Below are 19168 nucleotides of genomic sequence, written 5' to 3'. Positions count from 1 at the left end.
GGAACACCGCACCGCCGCTTTGAGATTCTTACCAAAATGCATCCATGTGACTCTTGGAGCAGGCGATCCGCTCACCTTACAGTCAAACCGTGCCGTGCGTCCTTCGATGACCTCCAGGATGTCCAACTTTCGTGTGAACAGAGGCTCCTTGGACGGCGTGACGATCAGTTTTGCACTCGAGGTCAGCTCCTCTGTAGATGCACATGCGCCCTGTTAGTAAGTGTATCACTGAAATATGTTCAATCACATCTAAAGAAGTTGGAGAGCAACGAACCAAAACCTCTCTGGTGGAGACAAAAACATGAAATGGAAAACCCAGCATAAATTAAAGGTGTGATCATAAAAAAAAACCTTATGTGATTTAAATTTGCCATGTTTCCACCTTCAGGTTAGACTCATTGGGATGAAAAGGAGCCAACCAGTTAGATCAGGCCATAGATTATGGGCCACACACATCTTCCCTTTCTGTCACTGTAAAGATATTTAACTGCACATTTAATCTCTGAAATATCTTAGTACAAGAAGTATAAGTGCAATGTCAACAGTATGTCTTAGTCTTTACCCCTCAACCGCAAAAGGCTGATGCCTTACATATTATTGTCACCCCGTCGGCCAGTCGTATAAGTAGACGGGCTGCATGGACGCCTAAGTTTGTAAATGAGATAACTCAGGAAGGAAGTCACCTAGAATTTTCAAATTCATACCAGCGGTTCAGAGTTTTCTGAGCTTAGAACTTGAGAGTTTTCTGAAAATGTTGTGAATGCAGTAACTCGAGAATATTCCGGATCTCGGATTTTCAAATTGAAACCATAGGCGCACCTATTTAAAATCCCTGTGCATAAATTGTTAAAAAATTCTGTAGTGGGTGATGATCTATGATGTGATGATTTATCTATTACTTTATTCCTGTATTATGAGTGGGCTTTATCAGGAGAAAAAAAAGTACAATTTATGAAAATACAGTTAAAATTCCAAAATGTAAGCTAAAATGTAAGATGTCCCATGAGTCTTTGTAGGCCCAGTTGCAGTCCTGGGGCTTTATGTTTGACACCCCCGAATTATATTGTTTTAGGGAAGAGGAAGAAGGCACAAGCCACATTTGCGAAACGAGGCCAGTGTGACAGAAGAACTCTGTACTGTGCCTGTCTAAAAATATCTGGGGAAAACAATCATTGAGGTTAAAATCCCAGATTTGTACAGGTGATTTAAAAAGAGCAGCAGCATCAGAAGATGGCTTTGAAGGGGAAATTTGCACAGGTTTTTAGTCAGACTGAAAATTTTTGATCACACCTCATCTTCTGTTCAGCAACAGGGACAACACTGCTTATGATTCACCTTTGGCAGTGCTCAGCTTGCAAGTATATGTCCCACTGTCATCTTCATGTACTGAATTTAGCATGAGACGGCACCTATAGCATAAAGAAAAATAAATGAATTAATTTTCTTTTAATGACACCAAAAATCTGTCAGATAATAAAATGTGCTGCAGTGACAGCAACATGAGGTGGACCTACCTCTTTCCGTCAAAGTGCATCTTACAGTTGAGCAGTGCAGGCTGGATCAGCTTCCCCCTGGACAGCCAGTCCACGTCCACATCTGGAGGTCCCGTGATGTGACACTCAAACACGGCTGATTCTCCAGCCCTCACTGCTGCGTCTTTTACCTCCCTGGTGATCGTCAACGCTGTTTGTGCTGCAGCAGTTGATTAAAAGAAAAAGAAAACAGCACAAATAGAGCATATATAAGGAAGAACTATAAGATAGGGCATGACTAAACATTCAGTTCAGTTTCTCATCACCTACCTCTGACCTCCAGTCCGCACTCTGCCTGTTTGCTTCCATACTCGTTGATGATCCTGCAAGCATACAGCCCTGCATCTGACCTCTGAGCCGAGCCGATCCTCATTTCACTGGTGCCATCTTCCATCTCTTGCACAGTGAAGCGCCCTGCCGTCTTCACCGAGACTCTGTCCTTCAGCCTGGGTCAGTATAAAGCGGCTGTCAGAATCATTTATGCTCAGGCGCGTAATGGAGGGGTGTTTGTGTGAGACAGTTAGCGACCTTGATTGTAATAAAAGCTTCAGGTTTCTCCTGAGATGTCTAGCTGCAATAAAACCTTGAGGGAAAAAAAGATGTCTTACCAGTAAACCATGGGTTTGGGCTGGCCTCTGGCTTTCACTGACATGACAACATCTTGACCCTCGGTTACCGCCTGATCGCATGGTGCCACCTATTAAAGAATGTAAACATGATTACCTATAAAGGCTTTTAAGGTTAATCTCTAAGCTTTGCTCCAGTCAGATTGGAAGTAAAATCTGACCATGCCCAGAATGACTGTAGCTATCAAGTAATGCTGCAATGAAGCAAGTGGAGTCATGGTATGACATGCAAAAGGATATGTCCATGGAGGTTGCCATTTTGCTACTAGGAAAATGAATATTGCAGGACAGTGTGATCTTAAGGTCGGAGAACAATCAAAAGAAGATTCATATTTCCATGTGCAGTAACTCATATTTATGTCCGATTGTTTTGGGACCTGCCTGTGGCCCCAATACCTGCGTACCTGGAAAACAAGACAGAGTGTGCAGCAACACCTCACACGGAAGAGAGTAGCCATTAATGACAACAGACAATTGTTTCTTCTTTTTCTTTCTTTTTTTTTTAAGTTAAATGCAGTAAAATCCAATTGATGGCTCTGAATTTGGGGGTTGCCATAGGAACAGTACTTGTCTGACGGCACTGTGCCAAGTGAAAAGTTTGTTGGAGGCGGGATTAGGGTTTGGGATTGTTTTTCAGGAGTTGGGCCAGCAGGGTTAGTTCCCGTGAAAGGAACTCTTAATGGTTCAACATAACGAGACATTTTTGACAATTTTATCCTCCTAACTTTGTGGGAACAGTTTGCAGCTGGATCCTTCCTGCACAAAGCAAGATCCATAAAGACACCAATAAGCGAGTTTGGTGTAGAAGAACCCGACTGGCCTTCACAGAGTCCTGGCATCAACCTGATAGAGCACCTTTGAGATTAATTAAAGTGGAGACTGCGAGCCAGGCCTTCTGGTCCAACATCAGTGTCTGACCTCACAAATGTGCTTCTGGAAGAATTCCCATAAACACTCCTAAAGGTTGTGGAAAACCTTCCCAGAAGAATTGAAGCTGTTAGAGCTGCAAAGAGTTTATCAAATTATCAAAATAAACCCTAAGGATTAAGAACAGGATGTCATTCAGATTCATATGCAAGCGAATACTTTTGGCAATACATCACAACAATGTGATTGGTCACTTGCAGTGTTGAACCTGGACCAACGTTAATTATGATGATTCGGGAAAGACACCGAAATGGGGATATCAGAGACATCGACTATGACGCTGCGCTTGTTATTTAAAGAAAAAATCATAAGGAGCTTTTATACTTTTACCTGAAATGAGGGATGCTCTTTTAAATGGTGAGGAAGTGAGCCTCCGACCTCCATCACCTCCTCCTGAGGACTCAGGTACTCCTCATCTGACTGGATTGGACTGCTGATTTCCAGAGATACAGCAGATTTCCCACATTGCGTGTGGGTCGGCTCTGGAAGAACAAGATATCGGACACAAATATAATAGAATTACAAGCATACTACCGCCGTGTCTAATGCATTTTTATTTGAGTTCACAAAAAAGTCAATTCTGATTTACACACGTCTTAATTTAAGTAATTGAGTGCAAAGCCTTTTGAAATATGGTTAACATGGCACCAGCGTAGCTCGTTATGTTTATGGTCTTTTTTTTTGCTTTGCTGGTGTTGATCTTTGCCAAAATGAGCACTTGGCAACACAAAGCAGTGGGTTAGACACAAGTGGGCCACATGCACCTGCACACACTGAGCACAGGGACCATCTGAAGTGACCATAAGCGAACAGATAACGAATTAATCCCTTAATCCCTGACCCAATCATTCACTCATTCCCACGAGTTCTAGATCAGACACTGTGTCTGGACCCTTGGCAGTCTGGACTGCAGTCAGACTCAACTCACAGCTGCGGGAAGAAATATAAAGAGCTGCCTCTCTCTTTCTGTCTCTCCTTCTTCTTTTGTTGCCTTCGTTTTCGTGTCAGCGTTTCACAATCTCTGCAAAGCCCAAGACCTCACATATCTGGCATGACTAGATAACGTTGCGAGTGAAAATGAATAAAATCAATTACCCAAGTAGAATAAAGACATGCCCCCCCCCCTTTCAGATGGCAGAACAGTGGACTGATAGGTATTTTGCATGACATTCAACTGTGCAAAATAAAGGGAAAGTAGGTCATCATCTGCAAGTGAAAGGCAGGCTTGGTCGCATGTACAGATGGAAAGAAATGCACCGAAAGCCATATATGGAAAAGCTGACTAATAGCAATGAAACACGATAAAAAAACACTGTTTATGCCAAATTATTAAGCGACGTAGGTGGATATTCTGTTGCGCTTATAGCATTAAAAAAAGGGGTGGGGGGGATAAAAACAACAAAATAACCTACCTAGAGTCACATCTCTGAGCGGCGTCTGTGCACCAGGGGATAACTCCCCAGAGTATTTATGTAAACCTGCCAACTCTTACACAACTCCCGAACAGTGTGAGCCGACCAACTTTCCTCCACCCTGTCCTCCTGCTTCCCATCACTGTTACGCCTTTATTCTCTTACACTCCTGACATCCTGGGCTGATGAAAAAGGTGAATATTTTAAAAGTTCATTAAAGCTTAGGTCATTTTTTAAAGACTCCACTGAGTCACAAAGCTGTGGCTCTTCAACTTCTTTGATTTTTTTTTTAATGCAAAAATGACAATAGGCCTGTGTTATGCTCGCGCATATTTCTTTGAAGCCAGTAAATCAATCTCACCCACTATTTTGGCTTGTCGTGGCAACAATCTACACACTTCTCGGCTAAAATGACTCACATAATCTCCCGCCACTTTCTGGCAGCTCCATCCCCAAGCCCTGTAGCGTGAAATCTGAAGTGATGAAAAACTCCACGATTACAGCTGTAATCTCGAGCGGGGACATAAAACAGACGGCAATTACCCGAGAGAACAAGAGGCCTTCTAAAAATACTCCTGCAAAGTTAGACTCCGCTGGCCTAATATGGCAACAGAGGCCCGCGTGCTGCTGTCGGAAAAGCACCAGGGTGAGCGCTCGCATTTGTTGACAAAACTGTGAAGAGGGGAAAGTTGCATTTGCATGAGGCCGAACCGGCACTGCTGGGAGCTTCTCTCATGCACAGTGTAGTATAAACACCCGTCCACTGCAGGCGCTTTTTTGTTCCTTTTTTTGCCTGATTTTGAATGCCACGGCTGCCTTTGAGGCTCAGGAGACCTTTGTGTGACGGGGGCAGGTCTGCGTTTTGAATTCATGCCGAGGGGGAGCTCGGTGCCTTCAAGAATTAATGGGTTGCCATGGCAACTATCGCTGCAAGGAGCCCCGGTCGGGATGCTGAGCTCCAGCGGGCCTTTGTAGTCATTAAGACAGAATGTCAGGCGGAGGAGGGCTGGCAGCGGATTAAAGTGTGAGTCAACATGTTTGAGAACAGCATCGTTTTTATGTTCCCCCCGGTGTCGCTCTCCTCATTTAAAATTTGTGCTGGTAAAATATGTCACCATGTCTAACTGCAAAACAAGAAAGCAGTAGAGGCGGGCGGATACATGCAACCATCGATACGCTGGTATTGGTACTGGATAGATACTAGTGCGATAGGATGGATACTTTGTTTCTGTCCTTCTAAGTTCAGCATCTACTGAAAAGCGTTAAATAAATGTAATATTTTTGGAAGATGACTCATCTCATAAATCATGACACACTGCTCACCCCCATAAAAGCTGCATTTATAGGTTAAAATTATCGGTATCTGTATTGGTACTGGCAATACAGGCTGTATATTTACGTGGTAATCGAATTGATACCAATATTTCAAGTATCGCACAGGGCTTGAAAGCAGGCTCTGGCCCAGCCTCACCTGACTGAATGTAGAGCATCGCACTGCATGATGCTCTGCCCGCTGTGTTGACAGCCGTGACGCAATATGACCCCGCATTGCTCAGCCTCATCTCCTTTATCACCAGACTATGCTTCTCGCCCTCAGCTTTAACCACGTGGAACGCGTCACACCGGATCTCCACATTATTCTTCCTCCATGTCACTGAAAAGGTGAAAGAGAGAGAAAACACAAACACTGAAAAACTGATATGGAAGAAGTCAGCTTGCAAACGTGAAATGATAAGGCTCATTGATTTGGTTTATGAGAGTTTCACTTAAAATTGACCAGATTTCATAAGATTATGTGTGCAAGAAATCGCTTTGTACAGCACTTAACAGAAAACAGTCTCCTTACTAAATTCAAAAAAAGAAAATTATAGAAAATGGGGATGTTAAAATGGTGACTTGTCTTCAGCTGTACCAGTAGGGGTTGGGCTGCCAGTGATGATGCATTGCAGTGTGACCTCAGAGGCGCTGGGTGCGGTGGTGTCCTCAAGAGGCTTCTCAAACCTCGGGGCCTCAGCTGGCTCATCATCAGCAGACAGGTAAGAGTCATCGGAAGAACCGCCTGTGAATTAGAGGGACGGTCAGAGTGTTTTCTGTGCAGCTGCCGGTGCTCTATTACCTGCTTTAGAAAACTGGGTCAGACTCCAAATTAAGCCATTGGGCTAGTTTCCTTTTACGGATCCCCATGATGAAAAGAGTTTCATTAGTGAGTCTGGGCCCGGCAGCAATTCTGGGTTTGATTAATTTTCCATGGTGGACAACATAATATATATAAGTTCAACCTTTTTGATCATTCCTTGTTAGTTTGTAATCTATTTTTTATTTCTATGTGCATGTTTTTCTTATTCGGGGACTTACAGCCTAGCAAAGGTAATAAATCTCCAATGAGATCTTTTTGTGTTTCAGATCTTAAAGTCACAAATGAGGCACAAAAAAGCAAAAGTTGTTAAAATGGGAAGCAAACAAACACCCAGTATTACTTTACGTTCTTTAAGAGTGAAGTCACAACCCAAAAAAGTCTAGTTCTCTGACCCCTGGTAGTCCACAAAAGTCGGTGAATTCAGGTAGGTCCTGATCTTTTTACAGTTTAAATTGTTTTTTTTTGTTTTTTTTTAATAATCTCACTCAGTGGTGGTCAAAGGGGAAACAGAACAAAAACCTTTAATCAGATATGATAGCAAAACTTTTTAGCTTAGGGCTAAGGGAGTTATTTAATCTCTTAAGATCCACCAGCTTCCTAGTGCTCTTTTGTTAGGGTTATGGTTGTCATTATGCTCCCTTCTACCACTTTGTCTAGATATTTTATTTTATTTGACCTGCCAAATGGGAACATTTATGAAAATAGTACTGTAAGCCTGGCAACTTGGTAGACTTGGTAGTTGAGCAGAAATCCATGAATAAAGCCTCAAAGACTTCTAAAGGGACAACAAAAGGTGGTTGTATTTGTTTTGTTATTTGTGTAAAGAAACAAACTGGACAACAGTTGGGTCAGTCAAGCCACAGGCAGGAACCTAATGGCTCCCAAAATCATTAAAGTGTTCATCCAGTTCTAGACTCTCATCTGTGATGGAAGCTGCCTGGATATTTTACAAACACGTTTATCTAGAACACTCGTAAAGCTCACCTACCTTCGTCTGCAGACTTCCGTTGAGCAGAACGGCCTTTTTTGCTCTTGTGTACTCTGCCCTCCCTCTTGCTTCCCTCGTTGCTCCTGTGTGGAACACTTTCTGTCTCCATGGGTTCATCCTCCACCAGGATGGTGGGGATGTTCACTTTCATGGCCGGAGATGTCCGCCCCACCTCCGCCTTCCTTCGTTTTAGGAGCGGGCTGATGGAAGGATTGGGTGATGGGGTGAGCCGAGGAGGCTTGGGTGGGAACTGGGGTCCTGGTTCCCTTACAGTTACTGGGGATGCTCTCTTCCCTGTTGGGCCTGGTGATCGGTGGTCCGCCTTGTTGTTCATGTTGGTGTCTCTCTTTGAATCAACTCTGGAGGAGGATGAAGATTTGTGGGATGTGTTAACAAGTGTGTCTTTGTCAGCTGCCAGAGAGCTTTGTAGGGTTTCCCTGCATGCAAAAGATGAGAAAGCTGTTATGTAATATAACAAGTGAGGGAAAAAAATATTACATGTCTAAAACTCTTAATTTCCATTAAGTGCTTAGTTGTTGTTTTTTAAAAGAAATTTCAAATCCCTCAAAGAAAAATACACAAATGTGATCACATTGGAATCTTTTTTTAAGAGAAAATTTCATAAGTAAAGATAATCTTCTTCAAACCTGATTAGGCTCGTCTTTGTAGCTATTGGCGATGGTTGTCCTGGTAACTGGTGAACTGGTGGCGTTGCCGTGGTAACAGAGATTTTCCTTGCGCTATCTACTGGTTTCCCGTGCAAATCTGACTGTGTCATCTTTTCCTTTTCGGGGCTGCTGCTCTGATTCCCCGGGTCTTTGCCTTGGGCCTGCGGAGAATTCTTCCATATGCTGCCCCCCTCCCTCTCCCCAACTTTTCCTTCCTCCAGGGCTCGCTCCCTCGCCTCTAACGTTTTAACCACTTGGGCAGAAATGGGTTCTAGTTTCCCCGTGTGCAGCCTGTCTTTCTGTGACAGCTGCTCAGTGGAATATGCCTTCTTCAAGCTTGGTTTCCCCACAAGCTTCTTGATCCGCTGGAGCTCTTCTGTGAACTTGCTCTGGTAATTCTGGATCCTCTGGGAGTAGTTTGTCTTGTCCTCTAATGAAGAGGCCCTCTGCTTGAATACCGCTCTCTTCTGGGCTGCGCCCTGCAGTATTCGACTCTCATCTTTGCTCGGGCCTCCTGTCTTCTTTCCACTCTCATCTGAGTCAAAGGAAGCTGCCCCTCGTGGCAGATCCACACTCGCCCATCGCTCCTCAAAGGCAAGGACCTTGTCAAAGATCTTGGGTCCTGCACGAGCCAGTTTGGGCGTCATAACTGCACTGTTGGTGCCAGATGACTGGCCCGTATTAGAAGTTTGAGGATCTGAAGGTTTGACTTTGCCCGAGTCTTGTTTTTGTGTGCTGATGCTGTTTTTGTGCGTGGTAAGAGGTGGCTGGGGGGAAGACAGGGGGACATAGGAGGACAGGCCCTGTGATTCATCAGCAGTTTGAAGCCTAGAGGGGTAAGGATTGAGGGGAAATAATGGAGGGGTGAAGTTAGAGCTCTGGTGCAGTGGCGAAGACTTTGGAGGAGTAATAAGATGCAGATAAATGTCCGTTTGTGTCATTTTGTCTCATCATGTTTGAGTTCTTTGTGTTTTCCATGTGCTTTCTGTGTTGTATCAGGTAATGAGCAACACATCAGACAGTGTGAAATCAAATGGCAGAGAAACAAATGTAATGAAATTTTGAGATTGAGACTTCTTAAGACCTTAACCCTAAAACTGCAATAACCGCTGTTGTTGGCATGTTACACCAACAATATTACAAAATAAGAACATAAACTCCTACAAAAATCAAAAAAAGCACCCCTGCTTAAACTTCTAACACAATAACACCATGCCTAAAAATAACCTGTGAATCACATGATAATTACTCGGTGAGAACACTCATGCTAATATCAGCTCGGATCAAAGCAACCCATGCATGCCACTGCAAACCTATAAACATATGGTGTTAATCCAAAAGTGAGGGGCGGCTGTAGAAAACATGCAGTGGGTAAAAATCACAGTTTTCAGAAGTGCTGAATAATATATTATATTAGAAGATTGTACAAGTGCATCCTGTCTAATGGCTATATGAAATATTAATATTAACATTGTTATTTTGTTGGCTTGTAATCATTGTTAGATTCAAATCAATCCACACTGATGGCACGCAGAGTCGAAGGAAAGTGTGACATCAAAATAAAAAAGTACACTATATGGAAAAATGGGAATATATAAAGAAGAGTAAAAAATGAATAACAAATTGTATAGCAAATGGAATAAAGTTTTTGCGAGTTGGGTCTATGGAGGATATAATGTCTTGCCGTATGAGTCAGTTTTCATTGCAATTTGGGTTTCTGGACAGTCTTTTTGCTTTTTGGGGGAAATCCTGGGAATTAAAAAGCCATGTGCTATAACGGCATAGAAAATGTTCTCCCTCTGTACAGGCTGAACATGCTCCCATAGTAGTCGCTGCCTACGGAAACACTTTCCTCTGACCCCTGAATGGGCCGGGCAAGGTTAGCGTGAGACGCTCGGATGAGTGGTTCCACACCCAGGTGACGGACAGGGGGGGCCCCCTCGGAAGGACCTTGCCTTGCTGGGTTTGTGGGATCCAAATGGGGCCCTGGAGGTCGGGAACCCAGAGTGCGGAGCTCTCGCTCCACTACAGGGTCATAGGTGCCGGGGAGGGTGGCCCTGCGATCTGAAGCATCGGGATTGTAGTCCATCACCCTTCCTCCCTCACCTGTGCAGAGAAAGAGAGAAAGGGAGAGAGACTGTTTGAATTTAAAAATTACAATTGTATAATTTTATATCTGACTTTTAGCATTAAAAAAACAACAACAACAATATATTGGTTGTTGTGGGCGATCAATAGAGAGACTAAACTGTGTCTGTGTTGAAAATGATCTTGAACTGTGGAGCCTTCTAATTCATTGGTGAGACTGTGGTTACTTGTTTTTAACAATAACAATATAGCTTTCTTGTATAACAGAATATTATATACAGGCATGGCTAAATAAGCAGCCATTTGTTTGCAGTAAGTAAGTAGTTAGTAGGCTAAAGGCATTTCCCAAATATGGGATGAAGAAAGTATTTAATATTTCTTCCTCTTCAGAGCGAAAAGAAGCCAAACACATGAGGCCTATCATTGGAAAGGCCACGATTTCCTCTGTTGAGCACATCAGGACTTGATATAAATATGATGTGATGATGATAGAGAGCAAAAACAAATGTTCATTACAGTGGACATAAATGAAGTGGCTGGATATCACATTGTATTATATTATATTGTACTGTGTCTATTGTATGACATGTATCTTTTTATATTGTGTCTATTGTATAGTATCATAACATAATATGATTAAATTATGCTATGATATATTGTATCATATCATAACATAAAATGTCATATTGTACTAAATTGTATTGTCTGGATCTGTTTATTTCATGTTGTATTGTATCATTTCACATTGTTTGTACCACTTTGTATTGTATTATCATTTCATATCATACCATCCATCATTGGATCATCATATCACGTCATTTCATATCATATTGCATATTGCATGACGGTTTTTATTGTATGGTACATACACAGGTATATACTTATTTTTTTGGTTTTGGTGTTATAGAAGTTATAGAAGTTCCTGCAAGTCAAACTTCATCAGATTAAAGATGGATGGGCCGTGTGAATTAAACCATTTTAGCATGGTAATTTCCTAATACCGTGCTCCTCTTAAAAACATTTTAGCATAAATCTAATAAGAAATTATGTATCACCAAGACTCTGATTTTGCTTTACTCTCTAATAAAGCATTCCTATATCTAAAATATTTTTTAATGTCTTAACTGGAAGTTAATGGAGTAAGAAGCAAGCAAAAAACCCGTGGTGGGGGGGAAATGACGTCTAATGAAGACAGCGTTGTTAAGCATGATGGATAAACAGCCTATTGATTGCTTGAAAACAGGAAATGAAACAGAAAGTGAAGGGGCCACGTTTGAGACGTGTACCACTTAAAGTGATCCTTCGCCCAGCGATGAGCAACGGAGACAAGAATGCTTTAGCAGCATAAAAAAAGAGCGGTCAGCATCTTCTGTTAACGAAGGAAACCTTGAAGCAACGATACGGTCGGGGATAAAAAAAAACAAAACATCTTAGCGCTTGACTGATTGAATGATACTGACTCAGCGTCACCATCAGAAGCTGTGCAATATCAGTTTCTCATAAAACAAAAAAACAGACGGAACAAAATGAGAAATCTTCTCACAGCAGCCACACTTTTAGCCCTTGATATATACAGCTTCAAAATTTTCACTTCTCTCTGAGGCCGGGCAGCAGCTTTCATTTTTATTTGAACACGCTGTGCTTTGAAACATATCCCATCCGTGTCTGGCTTTAGGGCCGGAAATATTTTCTGGAATACATTGCCTGAGGAGAAAATGTGTCTTGTTTGTGTATTACAAGGTATTGTAGTCATTATTTAGTATTCAGCAGAGGCAACCACTCTGTTCCATGAAGAAAACAAATGATGTATCACCTCATCCCTCCCTCATTTGATATTCTCTTTCTATTTTTCTGTGGCTTGTCTCTGGAGGGACGTGATGAGGGCGTAGTCAGCCCACCAACACAAAAGCTTAGAAAGTGCAAACACCGAGTATGAGCGAGGAAAGAATATACTGTAACATTTCTTTGTGGTAGAGGAGAAGGGTGTCAATATTTCAGGTCTATATTCAGACATCATGTTGCTTGGTTAGGAGTTGATGGCGAGGACGTAAAGGTTCTACGACTCCAATGCACCAGCACCACTTTAGCAAATTAGTAAAGACTCTTTCAGAAATTGTTCTCGTCAATGCAACACTAACAGGTTCAAGCATAACCTTGCCGCTAGACAAAATGCTTTTTCCCCCCCTTTAAATTTTAGACATTTGCATTAAGATCCAGAGGATTTGAATTTCTTTTTCCTCCTGTATCAAATTTAATGCTCTTTAGGCTTAATCTGATTTGCTTTAGATCAAGTAAACTGCCTCACACAGTACCTATTAGTCAATATGCAATTTTATTTTAGCAACAAAAAAAATCTTCAGCAGGGATGAAATATATATCTTAGTTCATTGCTTTAGTTGAATAAGAGCGATTTCCAAACTGTAAAATCTTGGAAGATTTTCTTTACAGTAGCTTTAAATTGGGCTGTTATTACAGAAAAGAGGAAATCAAATGCTGGGGGCTTTGAGGAGTTTAACATTTGACCTAGAATGTAGGACTTGGGAGACAGGACTCAAAATTAAAGAGCAGCTTTATTGCTGAAGCCTTTTCTAAAAACAAAAACAAGGAAGGGCTTGAGTCAAAGGGAAAACACAGAATAAGGGAGCACACAGCATTGAGAAAGGACATGGATAACACGAGACACAAGGAAATACCAACAAATCCGGAATAATGAGAGCGGGAAAGCAAAACTCAATACAAAGCACATAAAATAAGAAACTATCAAAATAAAACAGGAACTAGTGAACGCTGACACACCAAGAGTCAAACATTCAAATCTGACACAAAGACAAAATGTAAACAAACATGGAGAAACGGTTGACTTTACACAGGAGACAAGCATAGAAAGCATAAATAACAAAACTCAGAAGCTCTTGGACTAAATAACATTCTTCTGAAATCCAAAAAGAATCCCAAACCCACGACCGTGAGATACAGAACTTGGAAACGGAGACCTCTGTTAAAGTCAAACTTATATTAAAGTCAAATTATTGAGATCCTGAGAGTTTGAATTAAAGATGATGAAAAGACACTTCTGTGGATGAAGAATGAAGCCAATATGGATTACTGTGCAAAAGTCTTGAGCCACAACTCGTTTCTTTATATTTTGCTTCCAAGGAGCCAGACTTTCTTGCCTTTTTTTTAGCGGTTTCGAGCAATAGTTCTCCAGGCTTTCTGAAGGTCTTTCAAAGTTTTAATCTGCTTTTTCACTCATTTTCAGTCCAGTCCTTGTACCTGACCATTTTCAGATTAATGCTTTTTGTTTGTTGGCACACTTGACCCATGAATTATTAAAGCACAAAATGGTACCTAGCTCTAGGGAAGAACCAGAGTGTACATTGGCAACAGGAGTGACAAATCTAAATCTGAAGTTTTGGTCCAAATCGTTGAATGCGGTAGGTGTCTGCAGCCATGTGTAAAGCACGGGTGGACGCTCTGTCATTATTGGGGGTTCGTTAAGCCAGTGGTGTTGGAGGGTTTTGTCAAAGTCGATGGAATTATGAGCACAGGAAAGTACCATCAGTGTGGGTTGCCCTCAAATCTTTTGGCACAGTGCACAGCTACTCAAAAAGCCACTTGAGGCTGGCTCCCCCCTGCATGTTAAAATGCCCAGCTTCAGTATCTACGACTAATTTCCCCTTCTATAACGGCCACACATCTTTGGATAACTCCACCATTTAAATTTTATCAAAGTTTAAGGTTATGCTTTGACTTGCTGTAAAGTTATGTCCACTAACAGCTCCTCTAAGAAGTCTGTGCAGTAGTCTTAGTGTGTTTGTGTAATATCTGAGATCTAAATACCATGTATCTGTATCTGTGTCATGCACTTGTGCAGCTTTTGGTTCTTGTCCAAATGTGTTCATTTCTCCTCCAAAAGACCAAAACAGTAATGGCCATAATACTAGAAGGGAGAGCTCACAAACCACAAACTTCTGGGTGGCATTTTAATAGATATGATACATTCATTTGAAAATATAAACAATAGTAGGTCTTAGACTATCAATAATTTATGATTTCCCAAATCTGTGTTATCCAAGAAATGGCTTCCCGTGTCTTTTCCTGTGCAAACAGCAGTCCAAACTGCAAAAATCCTCAATTTAGAGAGAAAAGCAAAGCAAATCCTCCCACTGGAGAAGCTGGAAGATGATTAACCAGCCAGTAAATTCACTGATTATTTGAGCTGTTGAAGCTCTACACAGACGGTAAACTGTGAAAGAAAGAAATCTCATGCAGCACCTCATTTTTAGGTGAGTATACCATAACATTCACCAACCCACTGGACCGTTCCACCTGATCTCTGTTCATTAACGCACCTCTATTTAAACTTAACGATGTACATTTACATTTTAATTGGCACAGCATGTGTACTCGATGCAGTCGTTTCAGCCTCATTTATCCAGCAGAAATAGTCCCATTTTTGTTGGACAGCACGTTCCTCTGTGGAGCCACACAGAGAGCTCCAGGACCTGAGACAGGTCCCTGCTTGAAACTAGGGCAGTGTGTTCACACTGTTGCATCACACCATGAGGGATTAATGCCTTCTGCCATATCGGATTTCATCCAGCGCACGTCTTGGCCAGCAAGCTGATAACAGCCTCCATTAAATCCTATCTATCATAATTTTATACAAGTGTGTTTTTGGCAAAGATGTTGGTGGTGGAGCTGTAAATCGGGCTAAATATCATTTTGGACAAAGAGCTGCAGAATATTTTCTTTAAGTAGTGCAAGCTTGCAGCTAGAAAATATGAGTTCAAAAAAGAAAACGAAGCTTGAAACCACAAACTTACATAAGCTTTAAAAATGAAAAAAAAAAAAGGAGTTAAATAAAATACCTGAAGGTCCTTCCGGCCAGCCTTGTCATGGTGCCTCCGGGCCCTTCTTTGGTTTCCATCTGAGGTTCTGTGGTCTCATCCTCTGTGGTCTCAGAGTCTGAAACAGAGAGAAGGAAAACACTGTGAGATGAGACGGGAGAAGGTGGAAATCCAGCAAAGAGGAGCTGAGGTGGAGGGCGGGAAGAGGAGGCTGGAAACAACAAGAGAGCGCAGGTAGAAAATGACTTTTCACATTTGCTTAGCAGCAGACGTTTTGATGGGTCACTGAAAAGAGCGGCGGAGAGCCCCCCCTCCCCTTCCTCGCCCCCCCAGAGTGAAATAAATGGGTTGAAACTGGAGCGTGACATGAAGCCAGCTGTGGCTTATAAAAATGCATGCAGGGGAGGGGTATGTAAAGATGCTCTTCACTCAGCTTTGAGTCAGCTTGAAGCTCAAGAGGAATCTATATATAAGGAAGAAGAGCAAAATCTTAAATTTTACTCAACGCTGTTATTTGACTTGAACTCATGCATTTTGACTGTTTTCACAAAAGAGGACAACTACAATCAGTAAATAAATATGGTTTGCAAAAAAATAATAAAGTGAAAGCTGAACTCTGAGTGCATAATTTACAAAAAGAAGACGTGGGATAAACATCTGACTTGGTTCTCGGTTTTATGGGGAACATTCAAAAACGGAAAGGACACAAAAACAACAGGGTGTGACGACGATAAACACGATGCAAACAGAGTGCAGATCGCTGATTGACAAAGCTCGGCCTAAATGTTGAAGACAAAAGATGCAGCACAGAGGCAAACAGACACACACACACAGACACTCAGGGTCAAAGTAAGGAGCCTGAAACCACATCTCCGTTGCTGAGATCACATTACATCAGATGAGGTCAGCGACAGAAACAGATCAAATAAATAAAAACAAAGGAGAGAGGATGGCAGGCGGGTTTACCATAGCTTTGCTTTCGGCAGGAGCGGAAAACTTCGCTTCCATAGTGGCAGCAAGAGAGGGCAGACGGGAGAGCACCGTTACTATGGAAACCAGCATCTCTCTCACCCACACGACCAATCCTCTTCGTACCCATTAGAGTCTAAAATCACCAGCCAAACTGCTGGGTGGCTGACAGATATGTTTACTGGTTAGAGAGCCTGCGAAGGAGGAGGACGACAACCACAAAATAGGTTGCACCTCATTGCGCCTCACATCAAGTCACATCCTTATTAGATAATTCCAGAAGCTCTGCCTAACAATAAGAAAGCCAGTGTAACATGAAGAAGCACAATTAACCTATTGCACTGCTAGCGTGTGTATGTGTGGGTTTTTTTTACAGGTGTGGGTATGTAGATCCACCCAGCTGTATCAAATGAAGTTAAATAGCTCGCACGCCAGGCGAGTTAAATCAACTCAGTGATGTAATTACAAGGAAATATATTTTTGAAGTGTATAGCCTGAATAGTAATGTGACTGGAACAGCTTACATTACACAAATATTGCCAAATATTATACCTCAAGCCGTCAAATTTACACAGTTTTCAAGGATTTTTATGCTGCAGCAATATTGCTTTGTGGGGGTGGATGTACAAGAATGAGCCCCACTTTCTTGCTGGAGTCGAGCAGTAGAACATACACAGAAGCAATACAGGTGTTTTTAAAACCATACGTAAAAAAAACAGCTTTTATGTATAAAAGAGTTGTTCCAACTGAAGCGCATGCCATTGAAAGCTAAAATGGTGACAAAAGAAATGGGATCAGGCAAAAAAAGAGAGAAATGGTTCAAATTTACATTTTTTAAAACCAATATAATAAATAAATGAATTAAATATAATAACGGAAGAGACTACGGTAGAATAGAACTGGTGTAAAGCTCATACTGACAACACACCATGGGTAAATCTGCCAAATGTCCGTGTGGAATGCCCAGTTCTCTGAAATAAGATACAAGAGTAAAATGCATTATTCAACAGTCAAGGCAGCCAAACACTCTATTTAACACAGAAAAACAAATTGCATAGATTCCCATTTACGGAAAAATACTTTGGTCCTTAATGAAACCGCTCATCCTTAATAAAACCATGCACTTCAGGTATTGGATCACAGTTTTCACCTGTGTCTATCGTGCATCTCCGGTACTGTCAAGCCAATTTGCGTTCATACTTCACTGCTATTACACTTCGCTAAAAAGTCAAAAAGCCCTACGGATACTTAATTTGTTTAGCATATTGATCTTCCTCTCAGGTCCTTGTTGGGGAATCATCTGGACACAAAAATACTTTGAAAGCTTTGTGGTCAAATTAAGTGAGTTTAGTCATGGTGGATGTTTCCAGTTGTATTTAGTGCTTTCCAATTGTAATTTCATCACAGACATTCAAAAATGGGGCATGTAGTATAAATAGGCGTTTTCCACAGCAGACCTTTTGCCTCGTCGTCTGAGGAAAAGCACAAGTGTAACTAATAGCGGTAATTACATCTGCCTTTTATTTACACACATCCTTCTGAGCATCCCCTTGGCTTCCGGGTGTTTTTCCTGCTTCCCGACTGACATGGACTAATTGAAAATTAATGGACTTCAGGTTCCAGGAACTAAGGCTATTCATTACTCTTTTCCTACAGTGGCGAGCCAAAATATCTGCTGTGGAAAATATTCTAGCTGACGATATCACAGCACTCACGATAACCTTGATGTTTGAAAAATGAAGTAGTGATATCACTGACTTATAGACGTATGGCACCTTAATTGCTATAAAAGGAAGCAAAAAAGAAAATTACATCATGCTAGCTAGCTGACTACTGCAATAGCTAGGGTAGTAGCTAACTAGCTAGCTAGTTGCTACACTTTGTGGCTACTATTATGCTGGAAAAAAACACTTGAAGCCTCTCGCACCCAAGAAGAGTAAATGTAGTGCCTGTATGTTTTGGACATGATAATTGTGGGGTGAAAATTTGCCCTTGCTTCATTATGACATTGCCTGTAAATATGAAGAAAAAAAACAGTTTATAAAAAATACAGTGGGATAACTGCGCTGTAAGAAACTGTCATTATAAATTATAGGTACATTTCTTGAGCAGTGAAGTTGATTCTTCACTACTGAAATAATGTCTGTGCAAAGTCTAGATTAATTAAGTGATGTGTGAGATGTGTATTGTCTCAAAGGACATGAACGTCACCTGCAGTAGGGGTGGGCAATTAATCTTTCCGGGGGCAAACATAAGAAACTGGGACTGTTGTGGAGGGCCACACCAAAAGCTTATAGGGAGATAAAATTGTTATTGAGCAGAATTGAGTTCAGTTTATTGGCACAGCCCTCCACAAAAGTCCCAGTTTCTTATGGCCCACTGGGAAAAACAATGGCCCACTCCCAATCTATTAGAATCAACGCTTGTAAGTGAGAATCCTGCTTAGATACAGTGATTTCACAGGGCCTTCTATGTAGCTGAAATGATAGTCAACCCTCTCCAGTCTTGCACTCATGTTTAAGGAGAAGCTGTTGCTAAACAACTTGTAAACAACATGGCAATTCCTGACTAAGAGAAAATTGTGATCTACAGTAGGCAGACATAGAGATCTCTTAAGTCAAGCAAATGGTGAATAACAAATAGTATTTTTAGGTCCTCAATAAACAAAACATTTCTTAAAGACTACGTTCAACTATTAATTTCGGACATTTTTAATGAATGGGGCCATAAGTCAGTCAGTTTTGCTAGCCTCTTGTTCTCTTCAAGTTCAGTTGTCCAGATATGCTGATAAAGATGGTGAGAGGTGATTGAAAGCCATTAAAAAAGGGAATGAAGCTCAAAGTTGATGAATTCTGTATAGAGGTACACGAATAAAGTCAAAAAATGGAAAAATCTGCATATGGTTGAAAATAAATATTTTTCTACACAAACTAGGCCTGGTAGATCATTATGCTCATTTTATTTGTTTTAT

At 41.4% G+C, this 19168-nt stretch overlaps 1 protein-coding gene across 1 annotated transcript in view; it reads right to left on the bottom strand.

Moving 5' to 3' along the window:
• Positions 1 to 19168, bottom strand: part of LOC146491718 (striated muscle preferentially expressed protein kinase-like) — a 59269-nt gene that overhangs the window by 21047 nt on the left and 19054 nt on the right. The window contains 14 exon segments of the mRNA XM_085151802.1: positions 33 to 191; positions 1336 to 1409; positions 1515 to 1692; positions 1803 to 1978; positions 2141 to 2229; positions 3416 to 3567; positions 5969 to 6151; positions 6410 to 6556; positions 7623 to 8059; positions 8270 to 9118; positions 10246 to 10396; positions 15250 to 15261; positions 15264 to 15284; positions 15287 to 15346. Of these exon segments, the coding sequence (XP_085007928.1) occupies positions 33 to 191; positions 1336 to 1409; positions 1515 to 1692; positions 1803 to 1978; positions 2141 to 2229; positions 3416 to 3567; positions 5969 to 6151; positions 6410 to 6556; positions 7623 to 8059; positions 8270 to 9118; positions 10246 to 10396; positions 15250 to 15261; positions 15264 to 15284; positions 15287 to 15346 (2688 nt within the window).

This window comes from Neolamprologus multifasciatus, chromosome 23, assembly GCF_963576455.1.
Source record: "Neolamprologus multifasciatus chromosome 23, fNeoMul1.2, whole genome shotgun sequence".
NCBI classification, from domain to species: domain Eukaryota; kingdom Metazoa; phylum Chordata; class Actinopteri; order Cichliformes; family Cichlidae; genus Neolamprologus; species Neolamprologus multifasciatus.
This window is presented reverse-complemented; position numbering and strand designations above follow the sequence as displayed.